This window comes from Choloepus didactylus, chromosome 3 (assembly GCF_015220235.1).
Source record: "Choloepus didactylus isolate mChoDid1 chromosome 3, mChoDid1.pri, whole genome shotgun sequence".
Taxonomy (NCBI): Eukaryota; Metazoa; Chordata; class Mammalia; order Pilosa; family Megalonychidae; genus Choloepus; species Choloepus didactylus.
In genome coordinates, this window is record NC_051309.1 from 55814541 (window position 1) to 55837215 (window position 22675).

Here is a 22675-nt window from a genome sequence, read left to right on the forward strand (position 1 = left end):
AGAAAGAATCCAATTAAAAGTCAGGCAAAATATTTGAACAGACACTTCCCCAAAGATGATATACAAACAGCAAATAAGCACGAAAAGATGCTCAAAATTCTCAGTCATTAGGGAAATGCAAAGTAAAACCACAATGATAACACGACACATCTATTAGAATGGTTAAAACTTCATATACTAAATTTCAGTAAGAATGTAAAAGAACAGACTTTGCTGGTATACAAACAAATACCACCAACATTTTGGAAAACAGTTTGTCAGGTTCTTAAAAAGTTAAACATACTTGTACCATATGATTAAGCCATTCTACTTTAGAAATTTACCCTAGAGAAAAGAAAGCGTATTTCCATACAAAGACTTGTAAAAGAATACTCATAGAAGCTTTCTTCATAATAGACCCAAACTAGAAACAACTCAAATGTCCACCAACAAAAATATGAAAAGAAAAATATACATGACCAAGTAGGATTCATCCTAGGACTGCAAGTTTGATATTCACATATATATTCACATATATGTTCTCAGCCTTTATCCTTTCTGACTGAAGAACCCTAATTTTTAGTCTGTTTATAGACCAACTTCTTAATCTTGTTAGCTGTATTACCTTCTTTTTGTTGTATGGATGGATGAATAGAAAAATGGGGACAAAAACTAAATGAAAAATGGGGAGGGGGGATTTGTGTGTTCTTTTTACTTTTATTTTTTATTCTTATTTTTACTTTTTCTGGTATACAACAGAACGTTATTCAGCAATAAGAGGATGAACTACTGATTCAAGCAACAACATGGATGAATCTCAAAATAATTATGAGTAAATGAAGACAAAAAAAGAATAGATACTATATGATTCCATTTATATAAAACTGTAGAAAATGCAAACTAATCTACAATGCCAGAAAGCAGATCACCTGGAAACTTTTGGTCGTGATGAATATGTTCACTATCTTGATATACACATGTATATGCCTGTGTACACATATCACAAAACTTACCAAGTGGTACACTTTAAATATGTGCAGCTTATTGTCTGATAATTATACCTCAATAAAGCTGTTTAAAAATAAATAAGAATTTAAGACACCACTATCAAGATAGACTATATTTAAGACCATAAAATAAAACAACACATTTAAGAGATCTCAAATCACATCAAGTATTTTCTCCAACAATAATAGTTAAACTAGAAATCAGTAAAAAAAGATGTCTAGAAAACTCCCAAATATTTGCACTTTAAACATACTTCTTAACCCATAAGTCAAAGACCCAGGGAAAATTAGAAAATAGTTGGAACAGAATGAAAACAAAAATCCATCATATAAAAATTTGTAGGATGCAGTCAAAGCTGTTCTTAGAGGGAAATGTTTAGCATTAAATGCTTACATCAGAAAAAAAGAAATATCTCAAATCAACAGCATCTGCTTCCTCCTTCAGAAACTAAAAAAGAAGAGTAAATTAAATCCATAGCAAGCAGAAGGAAATAATAAATTTAAGAGCAAAAATCAATGAAATTAAAAACAGAAAAACAATAAAGAAAATCACAAATAAGTCAAGGAATCTACTCTCAGCACTTCTATTCAACATTACACTGAAAGTTCTACCCAAGGATAAAAGGCAAAAAAAAGAAATAAAAGGTATACAGATTGGAAACCAAGAAATAAAACTGCCAGTATTCTTGCACAATATGGTTATCTAAGTAGAAAATCCCAAGAAATCTTCAAAAACTCTCCTAGAATTAAAAAGTGATTTTGGCAAGGCTTTAGGGCACAATGTCAATATACAAAAATCAATTGTATTTTTGTATACTAGACATGAACTGGAAATAGAAATTTTAAAAAATAAAACCATTTACAATAGCACCAACAAAATGAAATACTTAAGTATAAAGTTAACAAAGTATGTGCAGGATCTGTATACTATGCTAAAAGCTACAAAACACTGATGAAACAAAACAAAGGAGACCTAAATAAATGGAGCTGTATGCCACATTCACAGATTGGAAGGCTGAAGTCAGGATGTCGACTTTCCCCAAATTGAGCTACAGATTTAAAGCAATCCCAATCAAAATCACAGCAATTTTTTTTTATAGTTCTAAAATTTATACAGAAAGGTGAAAGTATTAGAATAGACAAAACGATCTTGAAAAAAGAAAAACAATGCTGGAAGACTCATCCAACCAATTTCAGGACTTACTATAAAGCTACAGTAATCAAGGTACTGCAGTATTACGATCAAGATAGACACAGGTATCAATAGAACAGAATAAAAAGGCCAAAAATAGATGTACGCAAATAAGGTAAATTGATTTTTGACAATGTACAATGGCAATTCAGTGGAGAAAGGAGGGTCTTCTCAGCAATGTGAAGTAAAGACTTCACATCTACACAAAAACTGACTCAAACTGAATCACAGAGCTAACTGTAAAATATAGAAGAAAACGTAGGAGAAAATCTTTGTGACCTTGGTTTAGTCAAAGAGTTCTTAGACACGACACCAAAATCACAATCCATTTTTAAAATTTGATAAATCGGACTCCATCAAAATAAAAAACTTTTGATCTGCAAAAGAAAAGCAGAACTCTTTTTGGTGTACAGTTCCATGATTTTTGTTAAGAGAATAAAAAGACAAGCTACAAACTGGAAAAATATATTTTTAAGTCACGCATCTGACAAAAAACTTATACACAAAATATATAAAGAACTCTCAAACTCAATAAGAAAACAGCCCACTTTTTTAAATAGGCAAAAGATTTCAATAAGCACTTTAACAAAGAAGATGTACAAATGGTAAATCAACACACGAAATGGCATTCAAAATTATTAGTCATGAGGGAAATGCAAATTAAAACCACAATGAAATGCTACTATATATCTATTAGAATAACTAAAACTTTCAAAACTGACAATACCCAGTCCTGGCAAAGATGGTGAGCACCTGGAACTCTCATACATTGCTGGCTGGAATGCAAAATCATACAGCCACTTTGGAAAACAGTTTGGAAGTGTCATAAAATTAAACATACAATTATCATATGACCCAGAAACCCCACACCTAAAAATAAAAACTTATGTTCACAAAAATATATACATATGAGTAAGCAGGTTTATTCAAAATCACCCAAAAATAGAAACAACCCAATGTCCTTCAAATGGTGAATGGATAACCTGTGATACATTCATACAAAGAAATGCTACTCAGCAATAAAAAGGAACTATTGACACACACAACAAAATAGATGAATGTCAAATGCACAATGCATTTGAGCGAAAGAAGCCAGACTCAAAAGGTGTCAGATACTGTAGATTCTGTTTATATGACAATTCTAGAAATTGGAAAACCACAGGAATGGAGAACAGATAAGTTAGTTGCAAGGGTTTAAGGGTTGAAGATGGGTGACTATAAAAAGGCAGCATAAGGTTTTTGGAGTGAAAAAACTGTGTTTCTTGACTGTGGTGGTAGTTACACAACTCTTATACATTCATCAAAAATCAAAGAACTATACACCACAAAGTGAATTTTCCTATATATGAAAAATAAAATTTTTCAAAAAATAATAATTTTACTGAATACAAAAATAATTTTCAAAAACAGGCTAAGACTGTCAAAAAAAAAAGGCAATTTGGAAGGTCTAATAACAATAAAAATAACAATAGGATCAATTAAAAACAAGGTCTCTGGAACAAGACCAGTTAATAAAAAAGGGCACTTGAGTTGGGACTAGGTGTCAAGAACAAGACTAATCTAGTTACTCAAACTGGCAGATAATATCAAGAACATGAAAACACTGAGCTACAGAATATGCCGTTGGTCCTACTTTTTCTCTGAGCCTGGGACAACTAACTGTATAAAACAGGATTACATGTCACAAGTGAGAGAAAAACAGTGGGGTTCAGAAACTGCTAATCAATAGGGTGAAATAGTTCTTTAGCCATTTTTTATACCAGTACCTCAAAATCAAGGGTTATTAACATGGAGTACCTAGATACTGTACTGTGAAATGAAGTCTGTGAAAATAGGTAGGACAAAAATTCATCTTTAGTTTCACTAACCTCTAACTGAAATGTATTTCCTTAGGTTTCAAATGTATGCAACTAACTGCAGTAGAATAAATGGGATTTGTGCTTTTATCATGCATAGAAATCAGATAATTTCCTATCAAATCAGATTACCATAGACCCACTGTTACCTTATTTTGTATGCATTAAAGAGAAATGTATATTTCTACATAAATGAGGTTTTTTTAGATTTTGATAGCTATATTTTATATAATTGGTTTCCTTTGTAATACTATGTATTTTCTTCTATACATGTAAAACCCTGAGAAACGGTTCATAGGCCTCACCCTACACCAAAGGAGTCCATGACAAATAAAAGTTTAAAAATCTCTGCTCTAAATTATGCTGCCTCATCTTACAAAACTCCCTTTTCTAACATTCTTCATAGGTGCATGAATTCTCACTCTCTCTATAGTTAAATAATATAGTTACACGGTACTTTACTCCTGAGACAGGGAAATGCATGGCTTTTTTTAAAGGAGTAGTCATAATTCCTCATGCTCACTAAATGGTAGAGTCAACAGAAACCTAAATGTATCAAACATAGGCTCCATCTAGTCATACACAGACACACAAACACACATACAAAGAGAGACCTTAGACTGAATACTACAATATTAAATGAAATGCACTTTCTGAAACTACAGATGGGAATAGCCTTAAATAATAAATCTACCTTATGTCTCAAATAAAAAAAGAATTTAATGAAAGCATTTCTTTGAAAAATGATTTTAAGCTGCTGCGAATGTGTGAAATCAAAGAAGTTTACTTTTGTTCTCCAATTCTACATTATTTTAAACTATGCACACACTGCATGCAATATCTTGTGCTACTAATTTAAAAAGCAAAACATGAAGAATGGGTTAGATCTCAAAGGTTACACCAGTAATAAAACTCCACGATACCATGGGTTAAGTGAAGCAACTTGCCAACTAAGTGGGATATAGCAGTCATTTAAACAATAAAAGCACTCAAACTGTAGGAGGAAATGAGAAGATCTAAACTACAAAAGCTGCACATTCAACTATGAATCCAGGGACACAAGAAATGGAAAAAGAAAGGTCTGTGGTTTGAAGACGATCTAGTGAGAATGATGAAAAATAGAAATATTCTTGGGAGAACAGTAAATACTACAAATATTACAGCAAATATGACAAAGGTACTTATATTACAAAGGCACTACATCCTTTCTATCAATATACTACTTAAAAGTGTTTTTTAGTACAACTATACCTCTTATTTTATAATATAAGACAAAAGGCAAATAAAATCTGCTTTTCCATACTTCCTACCATTATCTGTAGACAAAATGAAATGTAGCCACACAAAACCATTTATTCAATTTCAATTTAACAGTATTTCATTTATATATGCATAATTACCATTATCATGCAAAAAAAACTTGAATAAAAATGTAAGGCATTTAATCTACACTAACTTGCCGTATCTCTACCAACATCCTGGGAATTCTGTTAGAAACAATCAAAATTATGACCCTTCAGACTACTTTTTCTGGTTATAGAATCACTATGTGCCTCTTACAGGAAGCCTGTAAAACATTAAAAAAAAAAAAAAAAAGAACATAAGAGAGAGAAGGATTGGGGGAGGGAGGGAAAAAAGAAATCCCCACAATATTCAACTAAGATAATCACTGTAACCATTTTATTTCTTCTATAGATATTAGCTTACATATTAGTAATTGTGGCTTGGATCTACACACCCCAGAAAAGCATCTTCTTAAACTTAATCCATTTCTGTGTGGATGTGAGCCTATTGTAAATAGGACCTTTTAGTGAGGTTACTTCATTTAAGGTGGACCCAACTGAATCAGGATGGGTCTTAACCCTATTACTGAAGACCCTATAGGGTAGGCCAGAGAGAAAGCTACAGGATGCAGCCAGAAGTTGGAAGTCAAAGGAACTGAGAAACCAGGACAGGCTGCCACGTGCACTACCATATGACAGAAAAGCCAAGGACCAAAGATCAACGGCAGCCAGCCCCAGAAAGCCACATTCTTCTGGGAGAAAGCACTGTTTTGATAATGCCTTGATGTTAGACTTCTCCTGGCCTCAAAACCATGAGTCAATAAATTCCCACTGTGTAAGCTAACCCATTGCATGGTATTTGTTTTAGCACCCAAGAAACTAAAACAGTAATAATGCTAAAAATCAATACATATTAACCACTTCCTTTGAGCTACTTACAAACTCTGCACTTTGTTTACTTTACTTACCTTGAGCTTTACAAATAGTATTTCAGTTCATCCTTACAGAAATCCTATTCAAGTAAGTAGCTGATTAAAACCATTTTACAGATGAGTAAGGTTTAAAGAGGTGAGGAAACATGACTAAAGTCACAGACTTTAAGTGGTAGAGCGGAACCCAGCATTCTCTATCGCAATTCTCTACCAATATTGATGAATACACAGACAATGCCATATTCTACTCTTTGCTCTAATTTCCTATATTGAAATTGAAAAAAAATATATTTATGATTTTTAAATAGCTATATAACAACATGTGGATGTACCATAATTTACTTAATCACTCCTCTACTGGATCAGATTATTTTTATATAGTATTCATGATAATTCAATTCAAAACAAAAAATTAAAGACATAAATAATGCAAGACTTGCTTGTCTACTTCTAAATTGAAATTAAAATATATAATTCAACTTACTCTCTTACTGAGGCAAATAACTGGCCACATACTGCAACCTAATGTGCAGCAGCAACAAAGGCAGCCACAAAGTAGCCAACGTACATTAACAGGAAGGTTCTTCTTAAGACAACTGTTAACTCTGTTGATGCTGGCTTTAAATTCTTCAGGAGCCACCTAAAGAAAAAAATTAAGAAATTACAACACTACATTATTAATATCAATAAACATGCCTCATAAGCATAACTAGTTTTTCTAATTTGTTAGCAAAGGACTTTAGTTTTAAAGCATATAAATAGAATCGAAATAACTGACACTCACTTTTCCAGTTAATGAAGAAGGGAATTCTGATTCAAATTTGTTGCTCAGACCAAACCTGTTTAAAAAGAAAAAAAGAAAAAAAGAAAAAAAAAAAAAGATTATGTTATTGTATGCAGTTGCTGGGGTGGGGGGCAGGGGATCATTTGTTAACTTAATCAAAGGTCAAGAAAATAACTAGAATGCAGCTTCATATACAGAGTAACAATGGAAGTTTAAGACACAATACATTGCAGTCAGCAATTTATTACATTAACAAGCAGTTATTTTGGCAGTTGAATCGTTAGTTTTACATAAGAGGCTGAATGTTAATTAACCAGCAGTATCTAAACAAAAGACTAGATGGCTCATTCACATGTTTTATTTAATTAGAGCTACCACCTACACCTTAAAAAACTGACTTCAAATCACATTTTTAATAGATGGGACAGCAATTTTTTTTTCTAGTTTTAAATATTACTGGTAGAAATAGGCAATGGCTGTGAATTTTAGGTGTCCTTGACAAACATAGGAAAGAAGTGAAAGAAAATGCTAGGGAAAAGAGAGAAGCAGAAGAAAAGAAGGAGAAAAGAAAGAAACAAAAATGAAGTGAGAACTGACAAAAGTGCTACCCAAAATTGCCTTAAGTACCAATCAATATCTATTTAATTTTCAGTCAGTTGTATGTTATGAAAGAAAGTATAGACATTTGCTACATCTATGCCTGTTTGGATTACCTCAAAGAACTTTTTCTTTTAATTCAGCTTTATTGAACTATATTCACATAACATACAGTCATCCATGGTGTACAATCAACTGTTCACAGTACAATCATATAGTTGTGCATTCATCACCACAATCAATTTTTGAACATTTTCCTTATACGAGAAAGAATAAAAATAAGAATAAAAAATAAAAGTAAAAATGAACACCCAAATCATTCCATTCCCCCATCCCACCTTATTTTTCATTTAGTTTTAGTCCCCATTTTTCTACTCATCCATCCATACATTGGATAAAAGGAGTGTGAGCCACAAGGTTTTCACAGTCACACAGTCACACCATGTAAGCTATATAGTTATACAACCGTCCTCAAGGATAAAGGCTACTGGGTTGCAGTTTGACAGTTTCAGATATTTTCTTCTAGCTATTCCAAAACACTAAAACCTAAAAAGGGATATCTATTTACTGCACAAGAATGTCTTCCAGCGTGACGTCTCGACTCCATTTGAAATCTCTCAGCCACTGAAACTTTATTTTGTTTCATTTCACGTCCCCGTTTTGGTCAAGATTTTCTCCATCCCATGATGCCGGGTCCAGGCTCATCCCCAGGAGACAAAGACCTTTTCTTGACTCATGGTTAAAATACCCTATGGTTTAAACTACTTTCAAAGATTGGAAAATATGACAAGAAGATAAAAGACATATTAAACTTAAAATATTTCACTCTTACCTATTATTAGTCTACCAGTACTTGGAGAAAACTCATTCAAACCACAAATACTGAGCCTTTCCACTGCCATTTCATGAAGCCCTATAATAGGGGGTTTTGATAAGATTTTTTTTCTCAAGAAATATTGTACAATCCAATTTCACTTTTATATACTTTGAAGTAATTTTCAAAGATCATGTGATATGCCTGGGAAGACTTTGCAGAGGTTCTACAACTTTATACCTAAATTCCAAATGGAATCTTGAAGTAAGTTTGTTTTACTCATATCCACCTGTCTACTTCCATTCCTACAATCTATGGCCATAATTCAAAAATGTAAACTACTCCTGTTACCATGCATCCTCTTCACCCAATAGAGCTTCTCCCTTTCCTTTGGAACACCTAATCTGCTACCAGAAGAGCCCCTTGTATCTTCTCTTAAGAGGCGGAGGGGGGGAAACAAACCTCTATTTCTTCACTTTAACCAAAAGCCTGTTGAAATGACATTCTTTCCTTGGAAATCCTCAACTATAGCTCATTCCCCAGATTCCATTTTCCATGTTCTCCTCCTTAACTACACTCTCTTTTATAGTCCTTATTATATTACATTATAATTATATTAACAAGCCTAACTCTCTACCCTATTAAACAATAAATTGTTTATGGGTAGGTACAGCATCTTAGTTATCTTTATACTCCAAATGTCTGGCCCAATGCTTGACAAATACAAGTATTTGATAAAAATTTCTTGAATAAATGAATCAATTTCTGAACCAGAACAAATGTCATCTAACCACCCCAGGTTAGATGATTCACTAGGAGGACTCACAGGACTCAGCATACAGTTATACTCACAGCCAAAATTGATTACAGAGAAAGGATACAAAGCAAAATCAGCAAAGGGAAAGAAAAGACAGATGAGGTGAAGTCCACAGGAAATCAGGCACAAGCTTCCACAAGTCCTCTCCCAATGAAGTCACACAGGACATGCTTAATTCCTCCTGCAATGAGTTGTAATATGACAAATGTTGTCTACCCTAGAACATATTAGAGACTCAGTGCCCAAGATTTTTATTAAGGACTGATCATATAGGCAGCCTCTGCCTAGCACTTAACACAATCCCAGACTCCCAGAAGGAAAGCAGGTGTGTAGGAAAAAAACAACCACATCTGTAGTTTCAGCAGAGTGAGCCACTTATCAGTTCTGGAAATGCTGGGAACCCTACTGAAATCCAAGATCCTAGACGCCAGCAAAGGGCTACATTACAAGCAAGACTTTCTAAGGACAACAATCTCAGGCCTGCTATAATTACTCTTTTCTACACACCTTCACACTCTCTGAGGATGCAGACACCCACTTCAGTTTTCCTCTCCACTGTGTCTCTTACTTTCATTTCAATTAATTCAGTATTCAGCCTACCTGGTTACCTGACCTCATCTATTCTGAAGAAATTCACCTCCATCTAATTTAGCAACTCATTCATTGTGATATACTCTGGATATTGTCATCACTTGGGACTACATCACCTCTGAAGTTCTGAACTATCAAATCTCCTCTTACCACTACCATTTATCATTTCATTTCTTCCACCCTCACCAATTCTGTTTTTTGGCTCTGGTTATAACCTAATGCTCCTCATCCCTCTTCCTTGCTTTTTTACTCTATATCAGCTCCCTGTGACTTCTCTTCCCTCCTTATTTGTCAGAACTACATGATGAAACATTTTGACCATACTCTGACAAGCATCCTTTATTTTCTGCATCTCTAGAGTGTCTCCTGCCAACCCAGGTTCAATTGAACTATTTATTTTCTTCACTTCAACTCCCACTGCATGGAGTTACCGAAGAAATATCATATAACCACTGAAAACACATTATTTCTAACCTCAGATTAATATTATAGCAATCTTTATTCATTCCTAATCAGCTCCCTTTTCCTTGCTTCTCAGTTGTTGCTCCTCTCCTTTTATGCTCAACCTTACCCTCATAACTCATTTTTTTTTTTTTTTTTTGCAATAACCATAGCCTCCAACTCTTGTTGGAGTTTTTAAATTCTTAAATTTACCTATATGTCTTCATTACCATTACCTTTACTGTCTTTCTTAATGGAGGAAAACTTCCCAAAGCTAACCATTAGCTCCTGGTTGTATCTCCTCCTGTTTCCTCTGCAATCCACCACATTTCTCCCTCTCTACTGGCTCCTTACACATAGCCTATAAACGTGCTCAAGTCTACCCAGCCTGAGAACCTGAATCTCTGTTTTCCTCTCCCTCAATGTACAATGGCATCCATATACTTTCCTTCCACATTCAAAGTCTTTAAAGAGTAGTCTATAGTCACTATCTTTACTTCATTTTCCATTAATTATTCAAATCACTACCTAATCCAGGCTTTAACCCATACTTCTTTTCCGGTGAGACTGCTCTCTCATCAGAGTAGTTGAAAACAACTCTTTTCAGCAGTACTTCTTCATGCAGCATGCTTTCTGCTAGCTAAGAACTTGAACATCAGAGCAGGGAATGTCATATTTGACATACAGGCCACAGCAAATTATTTCCTACATTATGTCTTTCATTTCTACAAAGCCTTTTTTTTTTTTTTTAAATCTAGACCAACCAAGCAATGCAGTCAGGTAGTTTCAACAAGACCAGCTCACTTTTATTAGATGGATAAGAAAAGTTTCATTTCATATCTGTTAATAACTGCACAAAAAATCACCTTTAATGGCTTTAATTTGACAAAAGTTGCTCAGTTTTGATAATACCTTCATCCTGGCTTTTTTTTTTTTTTTTAACTTAGTTTAAAAGGAGGTGGAGGTTTTAGGAATGAAAATGGTATATATGTTTTAGTTTAAATAAACTGATAGCATTCTAAATTATTCTTTTTATTTATTGTGCTCTTACAGGTTTATACTAAAGTTTTTGGTGGTTTTTTCAAGAGAAGCTACATATCTATAAACTAAAGTTTTTTAACATGGTAAAAATAATTTACTTTATTCTAAATCAAAGTAAAATTGGCCCTGGACAGTACTAGAAAGATAAATTTCATCTATAAAATCATGATTTGACGTGTTCGAAAGAAAAACAATGTTCCTGCACTGAGTAGGAAGCTTAACTTTCTTCAAATTCTAATAATCTAAAAAAGTACTCTACTAATCCAAAAAGCTTTTAGAAGCATTTACTAATTTTAAAAGATATGATTTGAGGGAGGCGGGGCAAGATGGCAGACTGGCGAGCTGTATGTTTTAGTTACTCCTCCAGGAAAGTAGGTAGAAAGCCAGGAACTGCGTGGACTGGACACCACAGAGCAATCTGACTTTGGGCATACTTCATACAACACTCATGAAAACGTGGAACTGCTGAGATCAGCGAAATCTGTAAGTTTTTGCGGCCAGGGGACCCGCGCCCCTCCCTGCCAGGCTCAGTCCCGGGGGAGGAGGGGCTGTCAGCTCCGGGAAGGAGAAGGGAGAACTGCAGTGGCAGCCCTTATCGGAAACTCATTCTACTCATTCAAACTCCAACCACAGATAGACTGAGACCAGACACCACAGAATCTGAGAGCAGCCAGCCCAGCAGAGAGGAGACAGGCATAGAAAAAAAACAACACGAAAAACTCCAAAATAAAAGCGGAGGATTTTTGGAGTTCTGGTGAACATAGAAAGGGGAAGGGCCCTGAGGCGCATATGCAAATCCCCAAGAAAAGCTGATCTCTCTGCCCTGTGGACCTTTCCTTAATGGCCCTGGTTGCTTTGTCTCTTAGCATTTCAATAACCCATTAGATCTCTGAGGAGGGCCCGTTTTTTTTTTGTTTTTTGTTTGTTTTTTTTTTAATCCTTTTTTCTTTTTCTAAAACAATTACTCTAAGAAGCCCAATACAGAAAGCTTCAAAGACTTGCTATTTGGGCAGGTCAAGTCAAGAGCAGAACTAGGAGAGCTCTGAGACAAAACGCAATAATCCAGTGGCTGAGAAAATTCACTAAACACCACAACTTCCCAAGAAAAGGGGGGTGTCCGCTCACAGCCATCATCCTGGTGGACAGGAAACACTCCTGCCCATCGCCAGCCCCATAGCCCAGAACTGCCCCAGACAACCCAGTGTGACGGAAGTGCTTCAAATAACAGGCACACACCACAAAACTGGGCGTAGACATTAGCCTTCCCTGCAACCTCAGCTGATTGTCCCAGAGTTGGGAAGGTAGAGCAGTGTGAATTAACAAAGCCCCATTCAGCCATCATTTCAGCAGACTGGGAGCCTCCCTACACAGCCCAGCAGCCCAGAACTGCCCTGGGGGGACGGCACTCACCTGTGACATACCACAGTCATCCCTCAACAGAGGACCCAGGGTGCACGGCCTGGAAGAGGGGCCCACTTGCAAGTCTCAGGAGCCATACGCCAATACCAAGGACTTGTGGGTCAGTGGCAGAGACAAACTGTGGCACGACTGAACTGAAGGATTAGACTATTGCAGCAGCTTTAAAACTCTAGGATCACCAGGGAGATTTGATTGTTAGAGCCACCCCCCCCTCCCTGACTGCCCAGAAACACGCCCCATATACAGGGCAGGCAACACCAACTACACACGCAAGCTTGGTACACCAATTGGACCCCACAAGACTCACTCCCCCACTCAACAAAAAGGCTAAGCAGGGGAGAACTGGCTTGTGGAGAACAGGTGGCTCGTGGACGCCACCTGCTGGTTAGTTAGAGAAAGTGTACTCCACGAAGCTGTAGATCTGATAAATTAGAGATAAGGACTTCAATTGGTCTACAAATCCTAAAAGAACCCTATCAAGTTCAGCAAATGCCACGAGGCCAAAAACAACAGAAAATTATAAAGCATATGAAAAAACCAGACGATATGGATAACCCAAGCCCAAGCACCCAAATCAAAAGACCAGAAGAGACACAGCACCTAGAGCAACTACTCAAAGAACTAAAGATCAACAATGAGACCATAGTACGGGAGATAAAGGAAATCAAGAAGACCCTAGAAGAGCATAAAGAAGACATTGCAAGACTAAATAAAAAAATGGATGATCTTATGGAAATTAAAGAAACTGTTGACCAAATTAAAAAGATTCTGGACACTCATAGTACAAGACTAGAGGAAGATGAACAACGAATCAGTGACCTCGAAGATGACAGAATGGAAAATGAAAGCATAAAAGAAAGAATGGGGAAAAAAATTGAAAAAATCGAAATGGACCTCAGGGATATGATAGATAATATGAAACGTCCGAATATAAGACTCATTGGTGTCCCAGAAGGGGAAGAAAAGGGTAAAGGTCTAGGAAGAGTATTCAAAGAAATTGTTGGGGAAAACTTCCCAAATCTTCTAAACAACATAAATACACAAATCATAAATGCTCAGCGAACCCCAAATAGAATAAATCCAAATAAACCCACTCCGAGACATATACTGATCACACTGTCAAACACAGAAGAGAAGGAGCAAGTTCTGAAAGCAGCAAGAGAAAAGCAATTCACCACATACAAAGGAAACAGCATAAGACTAAGTAGTGACTACTCAGCAGCCACCATGGAGGCAAGAAGGCAGTGGCACGATATATTTAAAATTCTGAGTGAGAAAAATTTCCAGCCAAGAATACTTTATCCAGCAAAGCTCTCCTTCAAATTTGAGGGAGAGCTTAAATTTTTCACAGACAAACAAATGCTGAGAGAATTTGCTAACAAGAGACCTGCCCTACTGGAGATACTAAAGGGAGTCCTACACACAGAGAAACAAAGAAAGGACAGAGAGACTTGGAGAAAGGTTCAGTACTAAAGAGATTCGGTATGGGTACAATAAAGGATATTAATAGACAGAGGGGAAAAATATGACAAACATAAACCAAAGGATAAGATGGCTGATTCAAGAAATGCCTTCACGGTTATAACGTTGAATGTAAATGGATTCAACTACCCAATTAAAAGATATAGATTCGCAGAATGGATCAAAAAAAAATGAACCATCAATATGTTGCATACAAGAGACTCATCTTAGACACAGGGACACAAAGAAACTGAAAGTGAAAGGATGGAAAAAAATATTTCATGCAAGCTACAGCCAAAAGAAAGCAGGTGTAGCAATATTAATCTCAGATAAAATAGACTTCAAATGCAGGGATGTTTTGAGAGACAAAGAAGGCCACTACATACTAATAAAAGGGGCAATTCAGCAAGAAGAAATAACAATCGTAAATGTCTATGCACCCAACCAAGGTGCCACAAAATACATGAGAGAAACACTGGCAAAACTAAAGGAAGCAATTGATGTTTCCACAATAATTGTGGGAGACTTCAACACATCACTCTCTCCTATAGATAGATCAACCAGACAGAAGACCAATAAGGAAATTGAAAACCTAAACAATCTGATAAATGAATTAGATTTAACAGACATATACAGGACATTACATCCCAAATCACCAGGATACACATACTTTTCTAGTGCTCATGGAACTTTCTCCAGAATAGATCATATGCTGGGACATAAAACAAGCCTCAATAAATTTAAAAAGATTGAAATTATGCAAAGCACATTCTCTGACCACAATGGAATACAATTAGAAGTCAATAACCATCAGAGACTTAGAAAATTCACAAATACCTGGAGGTTAAACAACGCACTCCTAAACAATCAGTGGGTTAAAGAAGAAATAGCAAGAGAAATTGCTAAATATATAGAGACGAATGAAAATGAGAACACAACATACCAAAACCTATGGGATGCAGCAAAAGCAGTGCTAAGGGGGAAATTTATAGCACTAAACGCATATATTAAAAAGGAAGAAAGAGCCAAAATCAAAGAACTAATGGATCAACTGAAGAAGCTAGAAAATGAACAGCAAACCAATCCTAAACCAAGTACAAGAAAAGAAATAACAAGGATTAAAGCAGAAATAAATGACATAGAGAACAAAAAAACAATAGAGAGGATAAATATCACCAAAAGTTGGTTCTTTGAGAAGGTCAACAAGATTGACAAGCCCCTAGCTAGACTGACAAAATCAAAAAGACAGAAGACCCATATAAACAAAATAATGAATGAAAAAGGTGACATAACTGCAGATCCTGAAGAAATTAAAAAAATTATAAGAGGATACTATGAACAACTGTATGGCAACAAACTGGATAATGTAGAGGAAATGGACAATTTCCTGGAAACATATGAACAACCTAGACTGACCAGAGAAGAAATAGAAGACCTCAACCAACCCATCACAAGCAAAGAGATCCAATCAGTCATCAAAAATCTTCCCACAAATAAATGCCCAGGGCCAGATGGCTTCACAGGGGAATTCTACCAAACTTTCCAGAAAGAACTGACACCAATCTTACTCAAACTCTTTCAAAACATTGAAGAAAATGGAACACTACCTAACTCATTTATGAAGCTAACATCAATCTAATACCAAAACCAGGCAAAGATGTTACAAAAAAGGAAAACTACCGGCCAATCTCCCTAATGATATAGATGCAAAAATCCTCAACAAAATACTTGCAAATCGAATCCAAAGACACATTAAAAAAATCATACACCATGACCAAGTGGGGTTTATTCCAGGCATGCAAGGATGGTTCAACATAAGAAAATCAATCAATGTATTACAACACATTAACAAGTCAAAAGGGAAAAATCAATTGATCATCTCAATAGATGCTGAAAAAGCATATGACAAAATCCAACATCCCTTTTTGATAAAAACACTTCAAAAGGTAGGAATTGAAGGAAACTTCCTCAACATCATAAAGAGCATATATGAAAAACCCACAGCCAGCATAGTACTCAATGGTGAGAGACTGAAAGCCTTCCCTCTAAGATCAGGAACAAGACAAGGATGCCCGCTATCACCACTGTTATTTAACATTGTGCTGGAAGTGCTAGCCAGGGCAATCCGGCAAGACAAAGAAATAAAAGGCATCCAAATTGGAAAAGAAGAAGTAAAACTGTCATTGTTTGCAGATGATATGATCTTATATCTAGAAAACCCTGAGAAATCGACGATACAGCTATTAGAGCTAATAAACAAATTTAGCAAAGTAGCGGGATACAAGGTTAATGCACATAAATCAGTAATGTTTCTATATGCTAGAAATGAACAAACTGAAGAGACACTCAAGAAAAAGATACCATTTTCAATAGCAACTAAAAAAATCAAATACCTAGGAATAAACTTAACCAAAGATGTAAAAGACCTATACAAAGAAAACTACATAACTCTACTAAAGGAAATAGAAGGGGACCTTAAAAGATGGAAAAATATTCCATGTTCATGGATAGGAAGACTAAATGTCATTAAGATGTCAATTCTACCCAAACTCATCTACAGATTCAATGCAATCCCAGTCAAAATTCCAACAACCTACTTTGCAGACTTGGAAAAGCTAGTTATCAAATTTATTTGGAAAGGGAAGATGCCTCAAATTGCTAAAGACACTCTAAAAAAGAAAAACGAAGTGGGAGGACTTACACTCCCTGATTTTGAAGCTTATTATAAAGCCACAGTTGCCAAAACAGCATGGTACTGGCACAAAGATAGACATATAGATCAATGGAATCGAATTGAGAATTCGGAGACAGACCCTCAGATCTATGGCCGACTGATCTTTGATAAGGCCCCCAAAGTCACTGAACTGAGTCATAATGGTCTTTTCAACAAATGGGGCTGGGAGAGTTGGATATCCATATCCAAAAGAATGAAAGAGGACCCCTACCTCACCCCCTACACAAAAATTAACCCAAAATGGACCAAAGATCTCAATATAAAAGAAAGTACCATAAAACTCCTAGAAGATAATGTAGGAAAACATCTTCAAGACCTTGTATTAGGCGGCCACTTCCTAGACTTTACACCCAAAGCACAAGCAACAAAAGAGAAAATAGATAAATGGGAACTCCTCAAGCTTAGAAGTTTCTGCACCTCAAAGGAATTTCTCAAAAAGGTAAAGAGGCAGCCAACTCAATGGGAAAAAATTTTTGGAAACCATGTATCTGACAAAAGACTGATATCTTGCATATATAAAGAAATCCTACAACTCAATGACAATAGTACAGTCGGCCCAATTATAAAATGGGCAAAAGATATGAAAAGACAGTTCTCTGAAGAGGAAATACAAATGGCCAAGAAACACATGAAAAAATGTTCAGCTTCACTAGCTATTAGAGAGATGCAAATTAAGACCACAATGAGATACCATCTAACACTGGTTAGAATGGCTGCCATTAAACAAACAGGAAACTACAAATGCTGGAGAGATGTGGAGAAATTGGAACTCTTATTCACTGTTGGTGGGACTGTATAATGGTTCAGCCACTCTGGAAGTCAGTCTGGCAGTTCCTTAGAAAACTAGATATAGAGTTACCATTCGATCCAGCGATTGCACTTCTCAGTATATACCCGGAAGATCGGAAAGCAGTGACACGAACAGATATCTGCACGCCAATGTTCATAGCAGCATTATTCACAATTGCCAAAAGATGGAAACAACCCAAATGTCCTTCAACAGATGAGTGGATAAATAAAATGTGGTATATACACACGATGGAATACTACGCGGCAGTAAGAAGGAACGATCTCGTGAAACATATGACAACATGGATGAACCTTGAGGACATAATGCTAAGCGAAATAAGCCAGGCACAAAAAGAGAAATATTATATGCTACCACTAATGTGAACTTTGAAAAATGTAAAACAAATGGCTTATAATGTAGAATGTAGGGGAACTAGCAATAGAGAGCAATTAAGGAAGGGGGAACAATAATCCAAGAAGAACAGATAAGCTATTTAACGTTCTGGGGATGCCCAGGAATGACTATGGTCTGTTAATTTCTGATGGATACAGTAGGAGCAAGTTCACAGAAATGCTGCTATATTAGGTAACTTTCTTGGGGTAAAGTAGGAACATGTTGGAAGTTAAGCAGTTATCTTAGGTTAGTTGTCTTTTTCTTACTCCCTTGTTAGGGTCTCTTTGAAATGTTCTTTTATTGTATGTTTGTTTTCTTTTTAACTTTTTTTTCATACAGTTGATTTAAAAAAGAAGGGAAAGTTAAAAAAAAAAAAAAAAAAGGAAAAAAAAAAGATGTAGTGCCCCCTTGAGGAGCCTGTGGAGAATGCAGGGGTATTCGCCTACCCCACCTCCATGGTTGCTAACATGACCACAGACATAGGGGACTGGTGGTTTGATGGGTTGAGCCCTCCACCACAGGTTTTACCCTTGGGAAGACGGTTGCTGCAAAGGAGAGGCTAGGCCTCCCTATGGTTGTGCCTAAGAGCCTCCTCCCGAATGCCTCTTTGTTGCTCAGATGTGGCCCTGTCTCTCTAGCTAAGCCAACTTGAAAGGTGAAATCACTGCCCTCCCCCCTATGTGGGATCAGACACCCAGGGGAGTGAATCTCCCTGGCAACGTGGAATATGACTCCCGGGGAGGAATGTAGACCTGGCATCGTGGGACGGAGAACATCTTCTTGACCAAAAGGGGGATGTGAAAGGAAATGAAATAAGCTTCAGTGGCAGAGAGAATCCAAAAGGAGCCGAGAGGTCACTCTGGTGGGCACTCTTACGCACACTTTAGACAACCCTTTTTAGGTTCTAAAGAATTGGGGTAGCTGGTGGTGGATACCTGAAACTATCAAACTACAACCCAGAACCCATGAATCTCGAAGACAGTTGTACAAAAATGTAGCTTATGAGGGGTGACAAGGGGATTGGGAAAGCCATAAGGACTATACTCCACTTTGTCTAGTTTATGGATGGATGAGTAGAAAAATAGGGGAAGGAAACAAACAGACAAAGGTACCCAGTGTTCTTTTTTACTTCAATTGCTCTTTTTCACTCTAATTATTATTCTTGTTATTCTTGTGTGTGTGCTAATGAAGGTGTCAGGGATTGATTTGGGTGATGAATGTACAACTATGTAATGCTACTGTGAACAATCGAAAGTACGATTTGTTTTGTATGACTGCGTGGTATATGAATATATCTCAATAAAATGAGGATTAAAAAAAAAAAAAAAAAAAAAAAAAAAAAGACATAATGCTGAGCAAAATAAGCCAGGCACAAAAAGAGAGATATTGTATGTTACCACTAATGTGAATTCTGTGAAAAATGTACAATGTTTTATACTGTAGAATGTAGGGGACCTAGAGATACCAATTAGTGGAGGGGGAATGATAATCTAATAAGAACAGATAAACTATGGAGGGTAATCTCAATGTTATGGGAATGCTCAGGAATGATTATGGTTTGTAAACTTTCTTGAATATAGTAAGATCATGTTGGAAGCAATAGAGTTATTTTAGGTTTTTTTTTTTTTTTCTCTTATTCCTTTGTTTTCTTAGGGGTTGTTAATTTTCTTGGGGTATGGTAGGAACATGTTGGAAGCAATGTAGTTATTTTAGATTATTTGTTTTTCTTACTCCTCTGTTTGGACATGGTTTATTAATTTTCTTGGGGTATGGTAGGAACATATTGGAAGCAAAGTAGTTATTTTAGGTTATTTGTTTTCCTTAATCCATTGCTTTGTTTGAAATGTTGTGGGGTTTTTTTGGTTGTTGTTTGCCTGTTTGTTTTTAATTTTTTGATAAACAAAGTTAAAAAATTGAAAAAAAATCAGTAGAAAAATGGGAGTAAAAACTAAATAACAAATAGGGTGGGATGGGGGGATGGTTTGGGTATTCTCTTTTCACTTTTATTTTTCATTCTTATTCTGATTCTTTCTGATGTAAGGAAAATGTTCAGAAATAGATTGTGGTGATGAACGCATAACTATATGATCATACTGTGAACAGTTGATTGTATACCATGGATGACTGTATGGTTTATGAATATATTTCAATAAAACTGAATTTAAAAAAATAAAAAATAAAAAAATAAAAAAATAAATAAAAATAAATAAAAAAATTAAAAAAAAGATATGATTTGAGCTGGGTGGCATCTTAATTCCGTTATCAATAAAGACTAATAAATAAAATAAGACTAAAAAAATTTTTTATGTTGGCAAGAAGTTCTTAAGATGAAAAATATCATGCATTGTCAGTGGAACTATAAATTATTACAACCATACCAGAAATCAATTTGGTTTTAAAAATATTTATACCTTTGTCACAGTAATTTCTCTTTTAGGAATATATTCTAAAAATGCATAAATGAAATGTCGATAAAAATGTATGCATCAACAAGCCCACTGAAGTTTTTTTAAATAAAGAAAAACAAACAAAATAACATTCAGAAAATGATGATAAGTAAATTATGGTATCTCAAAATGACAGAATATTACAAGGCATTAAAAACCAAGTTTGCAAAACTTTAAATAACACAGAAAGTACATATAATATACTATAAAGTGAAAAAGAAAATACAAAACTGTACATATTACATGATCTAAACTGTAAAGAAAAAAAATTACAAATTTTATGTAAAAAGTCTTAAAAATATTCATATTTTTTGACCCAGTAATTTTTTTAGAAATTTATCAAAAGAAAATAATCACAGTGGCACAGAAATATGAATGAATAATCAAATGTTCTGCAGTGTTATTTTGGGGAAAGGGATATTAAAGACATTGTTTCATTTGTTGTTTCTTAAAATAGGAACTATTTTTCAGTGGATGTAAAGAAGCTAAATAAATATTTTTAAAGCATTTTATAATATGCAATACCATCATCATGAATTTTTTTTCTATTTGAAACTTATTTTGTATTATCTAGATATTTTATCGTAAGTAAATAGGGAGTTTTTGGTTCACTAATCAATAGTTTTCTTGAATGCATTTCAACCTTTTCCACAGTCAAGTCCAAATAATCCCTAGTTCTTTTTACTTCCATTTTTAACTCTTCTGTGTCCCTTATATTTTCTCATGCTAATGTTTCTTAGAATTCACTGATGAGTTGTCACTTTGAATTAAGATATGATTTGAACCCAAGGTGAATTTTGTCTTTCAAATACAGAACTACAAGAATTTAACTGTTTCAACTTCTTTTAGCCTTAGTCAAAACTATTTTTTCTGTGTTTATTTTCCTTGCTTCTGAGTTGCAGTGCTGTTTTTAACAGTGAAAGTTTAAAATCATTTAAAAATCTTACAATTACATTAAATTAATTATAATAACTAACATCAATTCAAAAAATCACTACAAAGATCAAAACCATTTGTTCTAAAGAGTTACTCTGTAATTCTGAGTGTCTGACTAGGAGCTTCCTACATATGGGCTAATTAGACCACAAATAGGCATCTGCTTTAAGAACAGCTAATCCCTGGGCTGGCTAGCAGCATATGGAATGGCAGGGCCCAAAAGCCCTGTCCGACTTGGACATTAACTCAATCAGATCTTCTCACATGGGGTATCTGATATAAGACAAATAACTGGTAACATGCACAGGAGCTGAAAGAAGAGAAAGAGTTTAAATTGAAGCTAAGATACAGCAGAGCCATGAATAAGTGGAAATCAAGAATAAACTGAAGCCAATAGTAAGAAGAAGTTATGGAATGGGGGGGGCGGAGTTATCGCTAGTTCATGTGGGAACAACAGAAACTGGAACTGAAAGTAAATAGGTCACTGTGACAAAGCAAAGGACACATACTGCTGAGAATAACTTGATCATCAGAGCTGCACTACATCCTAAACAATGTTTCAGTCTCCCTGAAGCCTGGCTATACAATGGCAAAGCTTCCTGTTTTCCTTTGTCCCCATGCATACTTACAATAAACGATAACTGCTGAAGGCCACCTGGGTGGTTCTGTTCTTTGAAACCAAATAAAGGCTAAAATATCGTATTTTCTTTAAGAATGCATAATCATATTAGGTAATGCCCCCAATATGATGTTGAATGAAAAATGCAGGATACAAAATACTTTATAGTCTTTCAATTTGTTTTAATAAAAATATTTACCTACAAACAAACATAGAGAAAAGCAGAAAAAGCTAACCCATCAAAATATTAATAGTGGCCAACCCTAGGTTATGAGATAATGGGTGACATTCCATTTTTTTATATTTTCATGATCTCCAAAGTTTCCGTAATAACACAGATTATGATTTAAATCTGAACAAAAGATATTTAGAAAAAGAAAAATTTAAAACTAATACACCAAAATATTAAATGACTTTTGCTTCTTGGTGATTACAGGTGGCTTATGTTCTGCTTCACTGGGAATTTCTACTTCTCGATTTTTTAACTCTTTATGCTTTTTTTTATAATTAGAAAAAGAATTAAAAGAAGAGAAAAAAGGTGA

At 35.3% G+C, this 22675-nt stretch overlaps 1 protein-coding gene across 1 annotated transcript in view; it reads right to left on the reverse strand.

Moving 5' to 3' along the window:
• CHIC2 (cysteine rich hydrophobic domain 2) overlaps positions 1-22675 on the reverse strand; it is a 60067-nt gene that overhangs the window by 23591 nt on the left and 13801 nt on the right. Inside the window, exons 2-3 of the mRNA XM_037829829.1 lie at positions 7034-7088; positions 6734-6889 (exon numbers count right to left, since the gene is read on the reverse strand). Coding sequence (XP_037685757.1) covers positions 6734-6889; positions 7034-7088 — 211 coding nt within the window. The remainder of the gene's footprint in view (positions 1-6733; positions 6890-7033; positions 7089-22675) is intronic.